This window comes from Ambystoma mexicanum, chromosome 4q, assembly GCF_040938575.1.
Source record: "Ambystoma mexicanum isolate Mex_15411 chromosome 4q, UKY_AmexF1_1, whole genome shotgun sequence".
NCBI classification, from domain to species: domain Eukaryota; kingdom Metazoa; phylum Chordata; class Amphibia; order Caudata; family Ambystomatidae; genus Ambystoma; species Ambystoma mexicanum.
In genome coordinates, this window is record NC_090928.1 from 1,121,043,406 (window position 1) to 1,121,060,211 (window position 16,806).

The window sequence follows — 16,806 nt, forward strand, 5'->3', positions numbered from 1 at the left end:
CAAAGCCCCTCACCTATTACTCCTGCTCCACTGCACCATACCATCAGATGCCTGGCTCTCTGGCTCATGAGGCCGGAGCCCTCTCACTCTCTTAGACCTAGTGACATATGGGGAAACATTATTCATCCCTAACAAGCAGGCTCCTTTGGCAGGTAGCTATGGCTTGAGCATTGTTTGGTACTATTCTAAGGGCCTCGTTACGACTCCGGCGGTAGCCGTGCCAGAAAAACCAGCAGGTTGCAGCTGGACCCGTAATACCATTCCGCCTCCGTGATTGCCGGAATCACCGGGGCATTACAACCCTGGTGACCCAGTAATTCCGGAGGCGTAATTCTGTAAATCCCCATTCCCATGGAGTCCCATAGGACTCCATGGGAATGGGGACCATGGAAACACTGGTTCCGTCTATGACAGAGCCGGTGTTTCCATGTCCGCCTGCAGGCGGGTGGTGTTAATCCCGCCAGGTCAGACCTGGTGGGAGTGACACCCCCCGCCTGCAGGACTCTGAATCAGCCAGTCTGGAAATAATGGTGGCAGCGTTTTTTAGCGACACCATTGTTTCCGGACCGGCAGGGCCGTAATGAGGCCCTATGACTTGATATATAGGATCGTTATTTTAATCTGGCACAGATTTATGATCTGTGTGCTGCAGTGACATGGCGTGGCTTTAACCTGTAGTGCAGAAAAAATGGGGGGTTGGGTGGAGATTTGAATACAAAATGTATATAACACTTAAGAGAATTCATTTATTTTCAGATAGCCGAAAGGTAAGTGTAATAAAATCTATCTGCAAGATGAGCAAAATAGATTTAGGAGCAGAGGAGGAATTTAACTCCCAAAGCTACTTGCAAAGTAGTCATTGGATCCCTGCAGGGGTTTCAGCACATTTTATCTGGAAGCACCACCTGGGCAGGTGCAGTGGGTAGTGAACTGCATGCAGAGCAAGGCTTGGAAATCTGTCATTTCCGGTAAGTAAGTTTCTTCAACTACATACATTGCAGCGGCTGAGCACTAACAAGTGTTCCACTGAGAAAGCATACTTTAATATTGTGTTCTGACTATTCTTTTTAGATAATGACCCCCTCAGTTTTGGAAGAACTACTATTGCAAATTTAAGTAAAGAGTAAGTGTACCTTGGCAAACTTATCTGGATGACTACTAACAGGTCTTATTGATGGTATTTGATTCTATGCGTGTTTCTGCTGCTCTCACGCTCCTTTGGTGTTGCCCTAGAATTTTCGTCTTGCTTCTGGGCCTACCGCTGCAGCTTGCCTCTGTCCATGGGCTCTAAACCATCTCTTTGGCATTGGCTGTAAAGTATTAACATTGGTCCTGCCCTGTTCTCTTTGGCTTTCCTCTTAAGTGTAACCACTGGCACAACCTCTTTACTTTTAATCTTTGCCTTTTATCTTCGGCCTTTGTAACTATCTGGGTAATCTTGCCTCTCGTAGAGGGGAGTAGAGACCCTGGCCAGCCTCTTTCCGTGTGGCACTAATCACTGACTAGTCTGTCTTTAGCATGTTTCAAAGCCACCCACCTTTCTCTGTATATTGTTTTGACTGCGCTATACTTCACATTAAATATGTATATCTTATGTGCTTATTTTAATGGGAAACTATCAAGACCTTCTTATTCTACGATATCCTAGATCTCATAGCAAATAGGATGCATTTGTCTAATTCTAGGGTGAGGATCTCTGGCCCAAACTACCCCTGAGCTTGCTTCCAGTACAACACCGGCACAGATCAGCCTTCTGCTTCACGCAGGCTTCCCACTTGCTCTGCACTGGTGCACGGGCTGCACACACCAAGCTGAGCTTTAGGATAATACTAACCTGGGGCCAGTAATGACAAGATGACGGCCTAGCTATGACAGTAGAAATCAATTCTCTCTGCCCTGGGAACACCAACCTTTCTCAGCTTCTGTCCCTGTTGTGGAAGTGGGAAAGAGAGTGGTTAGGGGTCCCAGGAATGCTGCTCCTCCTCTCCCCTCCTCTGGACCAACGCAGCAGCAATGCGAAAGTGGCTTACCATAGCACACTTCCAAATTGAGGATATTTACTATGTTCTCTCCTGAGTGGATACCCTTGCATGTTGCTCTGCAAACTGCTGCAAAGTGTAGCTGCGATACAAAATTGGCCTGGCCCAGCACGGTAGAACATAATTTTGACTAGCGACTCCATTCAAATAAATGGAGCATTCAACTATGTTTCATCTATTCACTAAATACTGAGCTGAGATGCTTCTATCTCTGTTTTGGTGGATGATGTAGGAAAGGAGTCCTTGTAGCCAGTGCCCTGAACAAACCACAGCAATTTGACAGCTTCCTTTGTCCTTCACTGGATAAGGCATCAGATGTACAATTTACTCTTCTTTCCCGTTGCTTGTTCTTCTAATACTTTTGGTTGAGTGTGAGTGGGTTGGTGCACACTCTGACATGTTTGCTCAATGTTCATGTTTTGATGTTTTTATTTTGCATTTGTATTTAACATGAATATTGTGCACGTTCACGGGGAACATAGCAATGATACCGCCTCCAGACTCAAAAGAGGTGGCTGTTGACAAAGGGGTACAGGGTCCACATCATATGGCTCAGTTAAAGGTTTGTGTCTTTAAGTGCCTTTCTGAAAGGTGTCAAATGGGAAAGACGATCCATATACGAGAGAAGAGAATTCGGAAAATTGGGCAGGCTCTACTGAAAAGATTGTGTCTTCTGCTCTTATATGTATAGGAAGGCAACACCAGAACGGACAGGCCCGTAGAACAAAGAGCTCTTCCCTATTTGCATTTTATTATTCAGATAGGCTGGGCCAAGCCCATGAAGACAAACTAAAGCAAGGCAACATTCTGGAAAATCTGGAGTCATGGAATTTAGGTGGAGGAAAGGGCAGCATAAATTGGATTGGCATATATTAGCCTCCAATTTATAATGGCACTGACCATTATGCAGTGCAATTATACAATAACGTGGTTGTAGACCCTCTAAATGGAAGAAATTTCATAGATCAGGGTATTTGGCCCATGTTCGTTCTCAGTAGACGGACTCCCAAACTCTTGATTAATTTGTACAATCTGAGGTTTCACCCTAGTAACCCAGGGTAATCCAGACGTGGACCTCTTGCTCATTGTGCTCTAGAGAGACTCCGCTTTACCTCACTGAGGAGGCCCAACAAGGCTGAAACACGTGTCTGAGGTTGCTGATGGTTCTCTTGTTCAGAAGAGAATTGCCTAGCCTTTCGGAGCTGGACTGCCCTTGTGGGTGGGGCCAGACTGATATACAAATGGATAGTTCTTCTCTGTGAAGGGTGCAGTGAGCTGGAACATGCTTGTAGACCCTCTCGAGTGGAATCAAGTTCATAGAAAAGGGTATTTGACCCATGTTCATTCTCAGTGGAGGGGCTCCCACACTCTTGTTCCCTATGCAGGGAAGTTCCCTAGGGATAAAAGGAAGGGTCCACTTCAGGTGGATAGTAGAAAAAAAGGGGATTTAAAAACGTACCTAATTTGTGTATTTAGGCGAAGGTTAAGTTCCCAAAGCACCCCAAGGTTGTTTACCTTTTCAGAGTACTTGACCTGGTGATGCAAGAGGATCCCAGCAGTAGCGTCTCTGTTTTAGAGGAACCAAGCTTGAGTCTTCTCTCCCTCATCCAACTACCCACCAAATCCAAGAAGACATTTCTGAGAAGTTTTCGGGGTCATTGACAATTTCAGTCTTATTGGAACCCCCAAGGAATCTTCAAAGGTGTGAACAAAAGGATATTAAATAAAAGTGGCAACATTGAGTAACCCTGGGGAACACCAAAGTCCACCATCAATTAAGACAATTAATATTGACTTAATTGAACCCTCTGACATCCCTCCAATAGGGAACGGAACCAATCCAAATAGATCTCTTGTACACAGGTAAATTATATCAAGTAACAAGTTGTGTTTCATGGTATCAAAGGCCCCAGGAAAATCTTGCAGTATATGAAAGGAAAGGCTACCTTATCCTGCTTGAATAGAGATATTGTCCCATACAGTGAGAAGAGGGGTTTTGGCCAAAGCCCTGATTCAAAGGGATTGGCAATAGTTGCATGCTCCTGGTGTTCATGAAACTGTAACTTTCTCCATAATTATAAGGTTACCCGGGTGTCTGGCAATAGGTCTGTAGATGTTGAAAACTGTAGGGTCCAAACCAGGCTTCATAAGGACCAAAGTAAAAGTAGAACCTTTTAACTCTGCTGGGAAAAAGAAAAGGTGGGCTTCAGCTTGATGAGTGTGCATTAATCTGGATAGAAGTCTGATGTCGAGTGAGCAGTCCACAAGGGCAGCACAAGATTGGGTACTGTCTAAAAAGGAAAATGTGTAAGGAGGAGCCAAAGATCAAGGATGAAAAGGAACCATCAAAGAAATCCAGGGATTTTTGCTAGCAATTTCTTCCTGAATGGTTTTCATTTTATTAATGAAAAAGATATTTAGGGTATCACACAGCTCGAGTGACGGTTGCTTTTGACACAGACTGGTGCCAAGAAGTCCTGAATAACTTCAAAAAAGCTGTGAGGCTCTGTTCATTGCATTCTTGGTTTTAGTGCGAAAGAAGCATTTGACACAAGTATGGCCTTTTTATAGGCAACTAGCAATCTCCAAACGGGTTCTGTGCACAGACATGACAGCACTCATTAATTGTTGAAAATCATTGATCCTGTAGGCCACTGTTCTGATTTGCTTATCATGTGATGTGCTTTGCACTCTGAAGTAAACTGCACTGAGAATGGGCGTCTGTGACTGGCTGATATACCCCCGGGCCAGACATTGGGGTGGGGGACAGGAAGGTGAGAGTTGGTGTGCTGCTGCATATTGGGACTTACTGTTCTCTCTTTCCCACCTGTTGCCTCACCCTGGTGTGGTGCAGTTCATTGCTGTGCATTGCGGTGCAAATGTCCCAGAAACCATGCATTCAAGGGTTGAGAACCGGTCCTTCTACGACCACATTGATGTTTTGCCGATTTCAGGCAACCATCTGATGTGTGAAGGTGCTGAAATCTGGGGAGAGGGATGGGGTGTCCAAATGTTATGTAGCCAGTAATGTCCAGAGGGTCGTAACAGATAACTATGCAACATTTTGTGAAGATTGGTGAAACGGTGTGGAATTGTATAAGGAACAAAGCTTTGCCAAGCCACAAAGCCACACAACATGTTTGACTTGTGCTGAAATCCAGGGTAAGGGGTGTGGTGTCCACATGTCATGTAGCCATTAATGTCCGCAGGGTCCTGATGCGTAACTATGCAGAATTTGGTGCAGATTGGTGAAACAGTGTGGAATTGTATAAGGAACAATGCTTCGCCAAGCCACAAATCTAGCCACAAACCCACACATCTTCACTTTTATAAATATAGATCGATAAAGGTCTGTTTCGCAAGCATTTGGCAGTTTTTCTGCTATTGCGTTTCAGGCCAAGGATCAAACCAGAAGAGCCTTTGGAGTTTAGAATAAGTTGTAGGTGGTAAGAGTGGAACAGCCTTGTCAGTGGCCTCAATGATGGCTATCTGTGGGGATTTAAAGAATGTGAAGCAAGGCATATTATTATGAAGAGATCCAGTTACTTCACTGACGCCCGTTTGATATTGTTCAGGTAGGTCTTATTGCTGTTCATTAGTTTTGTTGCTATACTGCATGCCTTTCTTTGTTTAAAATGTCTCTTATTTCTCCCTTAGGTATGCAGAGCCTCAGCGCGGCGAACTGGCTTGGTTGAGCCCTGCTGGTAAATGATGGCGCATTAAGAGCGCTATGATGCGGTAAGAAAGCGCTATGCGCAGCGCTGCGAAGTCTTGCCTTTGCTAACCTGTGTTTTCCTTCCTTGTAAGTCGCAGTGTTCTTCAGCGCGAGTGGAATGTCTGGAGTGGTGCCAACCGAGAGGCAACCAGCCAGGTAAGCCTTTTGAGCAGTTCGTAATTTGTAAATTTCTCTACTGCTTTCTTTAATGTTGCCTCTATCTTCCTCTTTCAGGTCGTTCTGTCCGGGAGGCGTGCAGATTCGAGGAAGCTGTTCTCAGTATCTGCAAGTGTTTAAAGATGAAGACTGCAGGTAAGATGCTGCTGCTAATGATGTTCCTTTTGTCTCCTTGCAGGTTCTGCTTCTCCGAGGTTCGAGGGAATAGCTGGACACAGTGAGCGTCACGTTGCAAGCTGCAAAGTAACGCGAAGCGTGTTGTCTTGCTCGGGTGTAGTTTACATAGTTCCAACAAAATAGTCCAGGTAAAGTAGTCCCTAGGCTACCGCACCCAAAACACTAGACCGCATAGCTTGGTTCTTTGGAACCAAGCTATGTGGATGCCTCCATGTTGGCTGACAACACAATAAAGTAGTTCCTAAGCACATTGTTTTTCATGGTGTATGAGCCTGGCGCATATCCGCCAGCACTGGCCCCATGAGGGCTTTTGAAGAGGATGCCAGGCTCTAGAGGCCCGAGTCCTGACTCCACCTGGCCAATGGGTTGGCAAGAGGGGGTTCTGAGCGAGGGTCGTGACAATTTATAGGGTTGTTCACTGAAGGTCGATGGGTGAACCAGGTCACAGAAAGAGTATCATTGTAGAGACGGTCTTGTGACAAAATCCTCTGCCTATCAATGCGGATCTTGGTTGGGGTGGCCATGGTAGCCGGGTGTCACCACCCATGGCTGGAAGCAGGCATGGAGGTGGAACATTGGGGATCCCCTGGACCACCCCAACATACTCCTGCCCAGTGTTAGTGGATTGTCACTTATTTATTTTATTTATTGGATATTTGTATGGCATCTATACTCAAGTGTTACCAGGCACCACAAGGCAAAAAGGGGCAGTGGGGGCATAGGGAAGTAAACAGTAGTAACGGTCATACTAGGCCTTGTGCCGTTCTTACCGAGCAAGTGTAAAGATAAAGAAGTGCAGGGGTAGGTGGAAGTAGGGGGGGAGGGCTTGGATGGGGGCGGTGGGAGGGCTTGAAGTGCAGGAGCAGGAGCCCAGAGGGATGAGCAAGTGTAAGGGGAGCCACAAGGGCAAGTGCCAGAGGAAAGTGGGAGAGGGAGAAGTGTGGTGGATGTGGTGGACCAGACTCGGGCTAGTCCAGTAAGGGTGCCCAAAGGCGGTTGTAGGTTAAAGGTTCGACTGCAATTGATTCGAATGCAATAGTTCTGAGCGAAAAAAAAGGTTGAATGTTTTATTTATTTTGGGGGGGGGGCCCAAACCCCCGTTTTTGATGTAAAAAACACTTTTTTTTTTCCTATACGGAAGCCAAAAAATAAAAAGACATTTAAAAAAAGGCATTCAACCTTTTTTTCGGTCCTTTTGTTTCGAAACTATTGTAGTTCAAAACAATGTATTCGATCCTTTGACTGGACATCCCCAAAGGCAACTGCTGGTAGGGATGCTGGGGGAAAACTGGTCTAGTAGGGTCAGGGCCCTGTAAGACTCATAAGGGTCCAGGCAATGGAGATTAGCAAGGGAGGGGGAGAAGGAAGGAGGAGGAGAAGAGGAAAGTCTTGAGAAGTTTCCAGAACTTAAGAAGGTCCGGCTTAAGTCTGAGGGGGTCAGGGAGGCCGAGGTAAGGGATGTACCTCCCATCCTCTGCTTGGAGAAGCGTTTGACTTGCAGAGAGTTGGAGCTAGAGGCTCAAAGAACTCTAAAAGGCAGGTATTTAGGGAGAGCAAGCTGGATGTATAGGGGTCCCACGCCCCTGACAGCTTTGTGGATGATGCAAAGGGTCTTGAATTTGATCATTGCGGTCACGGGAGCCAGTGGAATATTTCAGGGCTGAAGAACGGCAGTCCCTCGGCTTGAGGCCAAGGATAAGTCTTGCAGCCCTATTCTGGATTAGTTGAAGAGGGTGAAGGGAAGAAAGAGGCAGATTCAGGAAGAGGCGGTTGCAGTAGTCCAGCATAGATAGAAACAGAGCTCTGGAGACATTGAGCTTCTGGGGGAAGGTGAGGAAAGGGAGAATACCTCTGATTGAGGGGAAGCTAACCTCTTGGCAAAGTCTGTAATGTGCGGGGAGAAGGAGAGGTAAGAGTCAAAGATGACCCCAAGATTATTTGCCTCACAAGAAGGTGAGAGGAGGGGACCCAAGGAGGGTGGCCAGAGAGAGGGAGGGAAACGGGGAGCAGGTCTCCCAATGAGAAGGATCTCTGTTTTACTGGTATCAAGGCAGAGATTATTAGCAGCGCACCATAACTGAATAGCATTCAGGCGGTTGGGTATGAGTGAGGAAGGAGAGGAGGTAGTAGGGAGCTTAAAGGAGAGCTGAGTGTCGTCGGCATAGCACTGGGAGTGAGCAGAGAAGGATAGGATAGAGCCCTGAGGGATGCCACAAGTAGAGAATGAGGTGGTGGATAGGAAAAGGGCCCAATTGCACTTGGGAGGGTCAGTTTGAAAGGAAGGTGGTCAGCCACGCCAGTGCCCGGTCAGTGATGCCAAGGGTATCAAAGACGATTTATGAGGATGGCATGATTGACTGTGTCAAAGGTAGAAGAGAAATCGAGAAGGATCAGAACAGAGGGAGAGTTTGAATCCAGGTTTGAGAGCAGGTCTACACGGGTGTTCAGGAGAGCAGTTTCTGTGCCTATGAATGCTCTGAAGCCAGACTGGTGGTCGTGGAAGCAGCCAGCCATTCAGTGTGATCGGCTATTTGGGGAATGACCAACTTCTCCATGGGTTTGCCAAAGAAAGGGAAGCTAGAGATAGGGTGATAGTTAGCTGGGAATGAAGGGTCTGCAGACGGCTTGATTGGGAGAGAGTGCACAAGAAGACTGCTTGAGGGGTTGTAGGAAAGAGCCAGTGGCAAAGGAGTGGTTACAAAGGTCAGACAGGAAAGGGACGAGAGAGGAGATGTTGTCCTTGATATTTCTGGAAGAGCAGGGGAGCACCTGTTTGGAGGAGAATAACATAGAGTGGACTACTCTAGAGATCTCATCCAGTGCAATGGGAGCGAAGGAGGACAGTATGGGGTTGGAGGATAGGGAGGACAACATAGGCAATAGAAGAGACGGGGCGGGGAGGGGAGTGGAGGACAGTGAGGCCAGGATGTTCTAAGTTTTGGCAGAGAAGTGGGAGACTAATGCAGTGCAGAAGGCCTGGGTGGGAAGAGATGAGGAACTTCAGTAGGATGGACAACTTCCTTGCAGATTTTGTAAAGTTCAGCCGTGTTATTGATGGCCCCAGTGATACAGGCTTAGACCTGAGCCCTCTTCTTGGAGAGGATGGTGAGGCGATATTGCCTTTGGAGCAGTTGGCAGGCCAGTTTTTCAGAGGATGTACCTGAGGCTTGCCACTTACGCTTCCGTTTCAAAGCTGCCAAGTCAGAGTCATACCAAGAGTTGCATTTGGAGGCAGGCTTCATGCGGATCCTCATGACAGGGGCAAGGATGCCCAGTGTGTTGAAGATGGAGAGATGGGGGGGTTAGACAGTGCCGAGTCAGTAGAAGAGTAAGAGGTAGGGGAAGAAGGAGAGCTGAAGGTGGCGGTGAATGCAGCAACTGACACATGCTATATCGGTCGAATGACAGAGAAGGAGACTGGCAGTGGGGGCAGAGGCATCGACTGGGTGTGGGGGGCCAGGGAGCTCAAGGTGGGAGGAGAGGAGAGAGTGGTAACACGAGGCGAGAGAAGTAGTTAGAGGGTTGGAGAGAGAGATGTCCATTGAGATGAGAGCATCCAGGTTGTGTCCGGTAGAGTGGGTTGGTCCAGAGGGAAAAATTGTGAGAGAGTCAGAGGTCAAGAAAGAGTAAAGAGGCCGGATCCAGAGAGTCAAGATGGATATTAAAGTCCCCAAGGAAGAGAAGTTTGGGGGAGGAGTCCAGGAGAGAGGAGGAGAGGTCCACCCATTCCGAGAGGAAAATGGGGGTAGGTCCAGGGGGCCTGTAGATCGTGGCGAGATTGAGAGTGAGGGAGAGGGTAGTAGAGACAGACAGCCTGCATAGGAGGCATTCACAGCTGGAGTAGGATTGAGTGGGAATGATGGTGGCTGGATCCACTCAGGGAAAATCAGGGCCACTCCGTGCCCAGACCGAGTGGTCCTGGGATTGGATAGGATCTTGTAGCCATCCGGGAGAAGCGTGTCAAAAGCAGTGACAGAGCTGGCCTTGAACCACGTCTCAGTGAGAGCAAGGACATAGAGGTCAAGGTCCACAAGGAGGAAACCGATGTCAGAGGAATTTTTGACAGCAGAGTGAGAGTTGAGGGGTAGCTAAGTGTAGCTGGTTGCCCCCTTTAAATGTTTTCCAAGTGAGATGAGAAGTGGAGGATGAAAAGGTGGAGAGAAGTGCTTATGGAAGCGCATAGAGGGAAGGTAGAAGGATAGAGACGGTCTGAAGGGAGAAGAGGCGATCAAGGAGGAAAGAGTATTCAGAGGAAGGTTTGGAGTGAGAGGACCTGTGAGAAACAATGTTTAGAGAAGGCCAGAGAGGAGACTGGTAGGAGTTGCATGGAAAGAGGTGTAGCTAACATCAGAGAGGAGGTGGCAGAGACATCAAGGTGTGGTTGGAGGAGGCAGGGAATGAGAAGCAAGCATTATATGGGAGTTTCGGTGGAAGACCGTAGAAGGTTTTGAAAGGAGACAGAGAGCAGTGGAGCAGTGTGTGGAGAAAGGTGATTGGAAGGACAATGATTGTGGCAGGAGGAGAGTACCTCATCCAGGAAGGTGGGAGGAATATCGCCAAGAAACAGCGATGGCAACCCAGAGAGAAGGCTGGAGAGAGCCTTAAGGAGCGAAAAAAAGAAAGCATCAAGGAGGCAGTTGGGAGATGCCTCAAAAGGGAGAAGGGAGGTAGCATTCAAGAGGCAGAAGAAGGGAAGAGTTGGCAAGAGAGACAGAAGATATGGGGAAGTGGCACAAAGAGATTGGAGAAGCGAAAAACCAGGAGGAGGCACACCTACCTGAAGCCTGAAAAGGGAAAGTCTGTGTGACCTGAATGTACAAGCCCATGGTGTGATGTCAAAGATGAACACGAGGAGAGACAATGGAATGGAATGGAGAGAAGAGCGGAGGAATCGGTGAGGGCCCCTTAGGAACAAGGACAGTGTGAGTTGTTGAGGAGGGAGATGAGTCTGGGGTCCCGAAGGACACAATCCTGAGACAGGGAGGTGGTTAGCAAGCTAGATTAAATCTGTGTACTGGTGTAATGTGTGGTGTATGAAACGAGCATGGGGGCATGTGTGGGGGGTGGATAGGGCACCCCATCTTCAAAGCAAAAGGAAAAAAGCACAAGGTCCCATCGAAACTAGCCCAAAACATGAGTGGGCATTTTTTCAGCTTGTTTCGAGTGAACATTGGGTATGTTTTGAGGATCGGAAAGGGATATGCTCACTAAGGCAGGGAAAGCTGTGAGCAAAAGCATTGAGGCAAAGACAGGTGCACAACAGAAGGACATGCTAAAGAGATGGAACCGGTAGAGGATGTAGTCCAGAAATGCCTGGCATGCATGCCAGTGTACAGCAAAAGGAGAACCCCCAGCACCACTGCAGAGCACTGGCCTTTCCCAAAGAACAGGGCAAAGGGTCGGTATTGACTTTTACAGCCCCCTAAGATAGGGCTAATACCTCATCAAATGTATAAATGCCATCTCCCAATTTACCATTATCAGGGTAACAGTATCCTCATCCTAGCCAGCTATGGCCGCTGTTCTGGATGGATGAAACAGTAAAACCAGACAACAGAAAAGCCTTCAAAAGCCATGAATTCTCAATATTCGCAAAATACTTAGTTTCAACATGAAAAGGCAACATCACTGTGGCAACATGTCATTGGGATGGTCTAGAAATTCATGTCCACAGTGAAAAAGAAAATGCAGAAGGTGGGCATTGAAGAGACTCTTTTGCCATGTCCCGAGGTAATACCATTACACCCCGCATGGGAACGCCCTCATTAACCCTGCTTAGAAGATGATGGGCCACCAGCTCCGAGTGAGACTACCAGGTAGTCTGTTTGGAACTTTAAGCAAGGATGTCCAGTGCAAAGCCAGAAGGAGGGCTAATATAGAAGGAAACATGTTGAGAAGATCACAGGGGATGAAGTCCTCGTTTGCCTGCTCCAGGCCAGCAAGACCGATTGCCCTTTTGATAAGAGGCCCATGAGCGTGACTGCTATCCAAGGTCCCATGACCACAGCAATGTTGCGAGAGAGAGCAATCATGTGAAATGTGACACAATTCAGGATATTCTTCAAGGCAGAACCAAGAGTCATTGCTGAGGATGAGCAGAGGAATGCCAGTGCCCCCACAGAAATCGCTGCACCGGCCGTAGAGCGATTGGACAAGTGAAGGTGCGAGGGCTAGATAGATTCATCAAGGACCCCCCAGCACTGTGATTTGTGAGAAACCAAAGGGTGTCACACCTTCTAGTCCCTCGGGGATCTCTCTCTCGGGTGGCTAGGGCACAGCCATCGCCTTTGGATCAAGATCCTGGGGGTGGACCAGTGTGGGAGGATCACCTGGGTGAGGGGTCTTCAGGGAGTAGCGGTGAGACAACCGATGGTGAGATGATGGTGAGACGATGGTGAGACGCAGTTCCCCCCCTTTCCCGTACCCATGACCCATCCTATTTTATAGGGTCCTCCAACAATCCCAACTATCCCCCCCTTTCTGCACATATCTCATTGGACATGTCCCGCTAATCTGGTCAGGCAAAGTCAGGCACTTGTATTTAATTACATACATCTGATACCCATTAACTCTCCACGCACGGATAAAAGGTGGAACACAAGAAGGAAAAGAACTTCTGGGACAAAGGCGAACCTACTGGAGCAGTGAGACCGACAGAGGGACGAGAGCAAAGGGTAGAGAAACCCAGGCGATCCCTGAAGGATGTCATTGCCTCTGAAGAGCCATGAAAGATACGGGGAGAAGGCCAAATCCTAGACAAGAAGACTGTGTTGTGTTTCAAGAACGCCCGCAACCCTCCTGGGTGAACGGCCGAGTTGGGGAGGCGAGGCCAAACCTCTGGTATTAAGTTTCACTCGTGAATTCAAACAGTAAAGACAAGAAAGGAATGCACACAGCCAGTGAGTTGGTGAGCAACATGAAAGGCCGGTGAGTTGGTGAGCGACATGAAAGGCCAGTGCGTTAAGGAAAGATTGAAGGTGCAAAAGTTTCAATTGAAGACTGCACACATGTGGATGAGACGCGAAGAAAGGCAGACCTGTGGAGAACTTTACCCATAACGGTGAAGCCAGTGATACAGAGTAGCAGAGTGGTCCGTCCAAAGAAAGTTTCCATTTGAAAGTCTCAGTGAAAGGTGAAATGTTTTGTTATAAAGCGACAAAGTGAATAAACTCTAAAATGCGTAATAATAAAGATTAACCCTAACAAAAGGGGAAGTGACACAGTGAATGTTGAACTTTTGTGCTTTTGATACTGAACTACCCAGACCAAGAGACACTGGGGCAAATAACACAAGAGTCTGAGCTGAAGGGAAAGTCAAAGTGGTCCTGCGGAGGTCTATTGTAAAAACCTTGCACATTAGGAATCCTTCAACATCGGGAAAAGATCTGAACCCGACTGAGGGAGACTGAAAGTGTGATAAATTAGGGGATGGTAACACCTAAAGAATGTGAATCCAGCCTGGTGAAGGGAACCCCTGCAAGGGCTGTGATTGAAAGATCCGAGCCTGACCGAGGGAGACCTATATGAACCTTTTGCTTTGAGAGGTCAGAGTCCGACCGAGGGATACCTGCGTGAACTATTGTTGTACTATGAAAGAACTTTTGAAAGCTGGAATAAGTGACTTTAACGTGGAAGGTCAAGCGTGCATCGATCCACTTTTTGAACGGCCTTTGTTTTGATTCCCTGAGCCAGAGTGTGTCATCCTGTTCACGGTGACCGCCTTACTATGTGCTGTCCAACGTGGGAAGGAGAGCTGACTCAGCCACATTGATTCTTTGTTATGACACTGATTTTCCTTTTCATACATATTCCGCTTTGCACACTTTTTGTATAAGAGTTAGGGCAGGCGTTAGGTTTTGTTAGTATAGGCCATCTTTGATTTGACATAGACTGACTAGGACTGTGTTTCTTTATTAGTTTGATGGTAGAGACTACTCCCATCATAGGTATAGGGCAAAGCAGGAGTTTTTCCAAACCCTGAAAATTGAATAAAGGTTTTGAAACTTGTATCTCTTGTGTTACTGTCATACTTGTGATAGCATGCCTTCCTTACAGATGTGAGAGGCCTGGTGAAATTAAGAGGTGCTAATGTTGTTTCCCTTCTAGAGGCATATGGACGCATGCTGTTAAACCACACAAGTCTCCAGTAGAAAGCACAGGCCCTTAAGACGATAAATAGGAAACAGTTCCTTCCAGTGAGAGATGGAAGCGGAGGAGTGGCCGTGCCTTCATGGTGTATCCACTAGGCCAATAAGGAATTCAAATTGAGCTCATCTTTGTCACCTCAATATTTTTTGAGGTGGCACTGAGATTTCAAGTACAGCTATATGGCTTTGGTATTAGTCTCTTCCTGGTGCCTCACCACAAGGTATTAATTAACCGTAATGGGAGAACGCATTGAAAAGGACGTTGTCCCACGCTGAATGTCGCTTCTGTCCCAAACAGGCCGTAACAACCAGGCCTACACAAGTCTTTCAGTTGCTGTGGCTTCTGCGGGGTGATGTCAGACCAAGCGGGGCCTGAAAAAATAAGACCCTAAACCAGTTCAACTGTGAAATAGATGTAGCCCACACTTAAAATACATAGGGCCTGATTCACAGAAGCGTTTTATAATTGCGCAATCCCATTGGAAAACAATCTGTGAATCGGGCCCATTATGTGTAAGATATTTTAGTTAAAAAATACTAACCTTTGTCCAGTAAAATAATAAAGCAATGTGAATTCCGTCCCAATAGCAAATTGACCGTAGGCACTTAGTGGGTCTACATGGAGATAATGAAGGAAAACAAACCCTAACGAAGCAACTGATGAGAGCCCGGACCCATTTGACTAATTTGATTGCACTGGTATATTAACATTTTAAAATATATTTAAAAATATGGAAGTATGATAGCATCAACCCTGTCCTGCTTATTGCAGATTGGCATAGTTCTGTCACTTGTTAGCGAAGGGAAATAATCTATTTTTGCATTTCCTTCCACAGGAACGATTACCTTTGGCTGCACACGGTCGTTGCTGTTGTTTACTTGCTGCTGTCGGTGTTTTTTATGAGACACCACACCTCTGCCATGAAGTACAAAGATGAACATACTGTACGTTCAAGTCGTAAGCACAATACATTGCCACACTCTTGTGATGAATTCTGTGTACTATGCTTCAAAATCAAGAAGATATGGTCAGGCGTTATTCTGGGCAAATCTCAGTAATGCTGAATAGTGTTGCACATGTGGTTTTCTAACGGTTTGGGAGATGAAGGTGGGGGATCGTTTGTTAGTGTGTTGCCTCTGGTACACGTATTTTGATTGCTTGGGGATGCCACCTTCTCTCTCTGCATTCGTCCCATATTCGGGTAAAGAAGCGAAGGTGCCAGATCTTCTGAGAGGAATTTATGCCTTGTTAGGGTGCACAACTATACTAATATATTTTATTTAGATAAGTTATCTACAGTAAAGGTATATGGTGCTATGATTAACAATTTGACAATTTTTGGCCAAAAGCCATCTCTCCTTGCGTTTTTGTATATTTATCAACCTATACTCACCTCTCCTCTGCTGTCTGGTCATTGTGGTCAGTCTCTTCTGTTGGTTTTTTACACCCAACCAATAATCCTGCTTGATCTTTATACACTCCTGTTTCATCCCTGTTAAACTGATTAGGTTATCCTCCACCTTGCCCTTCTGTCATTCTATAGGGGCAAGGTAGACGTTGTAGCTGCAAATGACAACTAGTCTACCAGCCAAGTTACATGTATATAGGCAGTTAACACCTGTGTGTTTCCCGAACATGTTAAATATAATTAACACAGGGCAAAACCTTCTTTGGTGCTGAGGCTGACATTTTTACTGAGAGTGGTTAGCCAACTGACATAGAGGCCATGCCCTGTTTCAATTTAAAACATTGATAAGCCTATGATTATGTTTTTAATGCTAATTGTCAGATTGTGGCTGTGTACAATACCCGTTTCTCTCCACTGCACCTTCTGAAACAGATTTTCCATCTTCTATGAATCCCAGACCTGTACCAGCCACAATCTTCTTGCGTCTGAGCTGTCATCTCTATTTTTGGCAGAGAGTGCAAATGCCAGATTTGTCTTAACTTTAAAAGAGACAATGTGTGTTGAGCCCTGCCACCTCTACACTGTAATAATATTGCTTTAGCAGGTGCCACCAAGCTAACTGTATATTAAACCTTTGAGTGGCCACCCATGGGCTCAGATATGTGCCCATAGAAATGCGGCTTTCCGGGGGTCACTGTGTATTTGGAGGGGGGGATAGAATTTACTCTGTATAGTTCCAAGTATACATGCGTCCTAAGGCCACTTAAATGGTTAAACATCATGTCAGACTTCTGCCTTCATGCTGTAAATTAAGTTAGCAAGAGACTGTATCTTTCAATATGCATATGTTTGTGTGCTCCAATGTTGAAGGGTTGTTCCGGTTCACAAGCATCACCTGAAGTTCATGATGGAAGACAGCCACTTCCAGATCAAGGTCCTCCTCTTTGACCTTCTCCCAACCCCATTTATCTTGATGGCATGCCTTGCTCCATCAGCTGTGCACCTCAGGTTAACAGGACACCATGGCTACCCGTACTTGGATAATTGGCTGATTCTGGGTGCAACAAAGGAAGAAGCAATGTCATCATTGACAGAAACAATGCCCAATGTAAAGTCGCTGGGAAATCACAGCTCTCTCCTTC

The 16,806-nt window shown here is 46.6% G+C and overlaps 1 protein-coding gene across 3 annotated transcripts in view; it reads left to right on the forward strand.

Annotated features, from left to right (window-relative positions):
- Positions 1 to 16,806, forward strand: part of TMEM63A (transmembrane protein 63A) — a 778,572-nt gene that overhangs the window by 340,737 nt on the left and 421,029 nt on the right. For all 3 annotated transcript variants that reach the window (XM_069608694.1, XM_069608696.1, XM_069608695.1), the window contains exons 7-8: positions 1,072 to 1,123; positions 15,092 to 15,200. In XM_069608694.1, the coding sequence (XP_069464795.1) occupies positions 1,072 to 1,123; positions 15,092 to 15,200 (161 nt within the window). The remainder of the gene's footprint in view (positions 1 to 1,071; positions 1,124 to 15,091; positions 15,201 to 16,806) is intronic.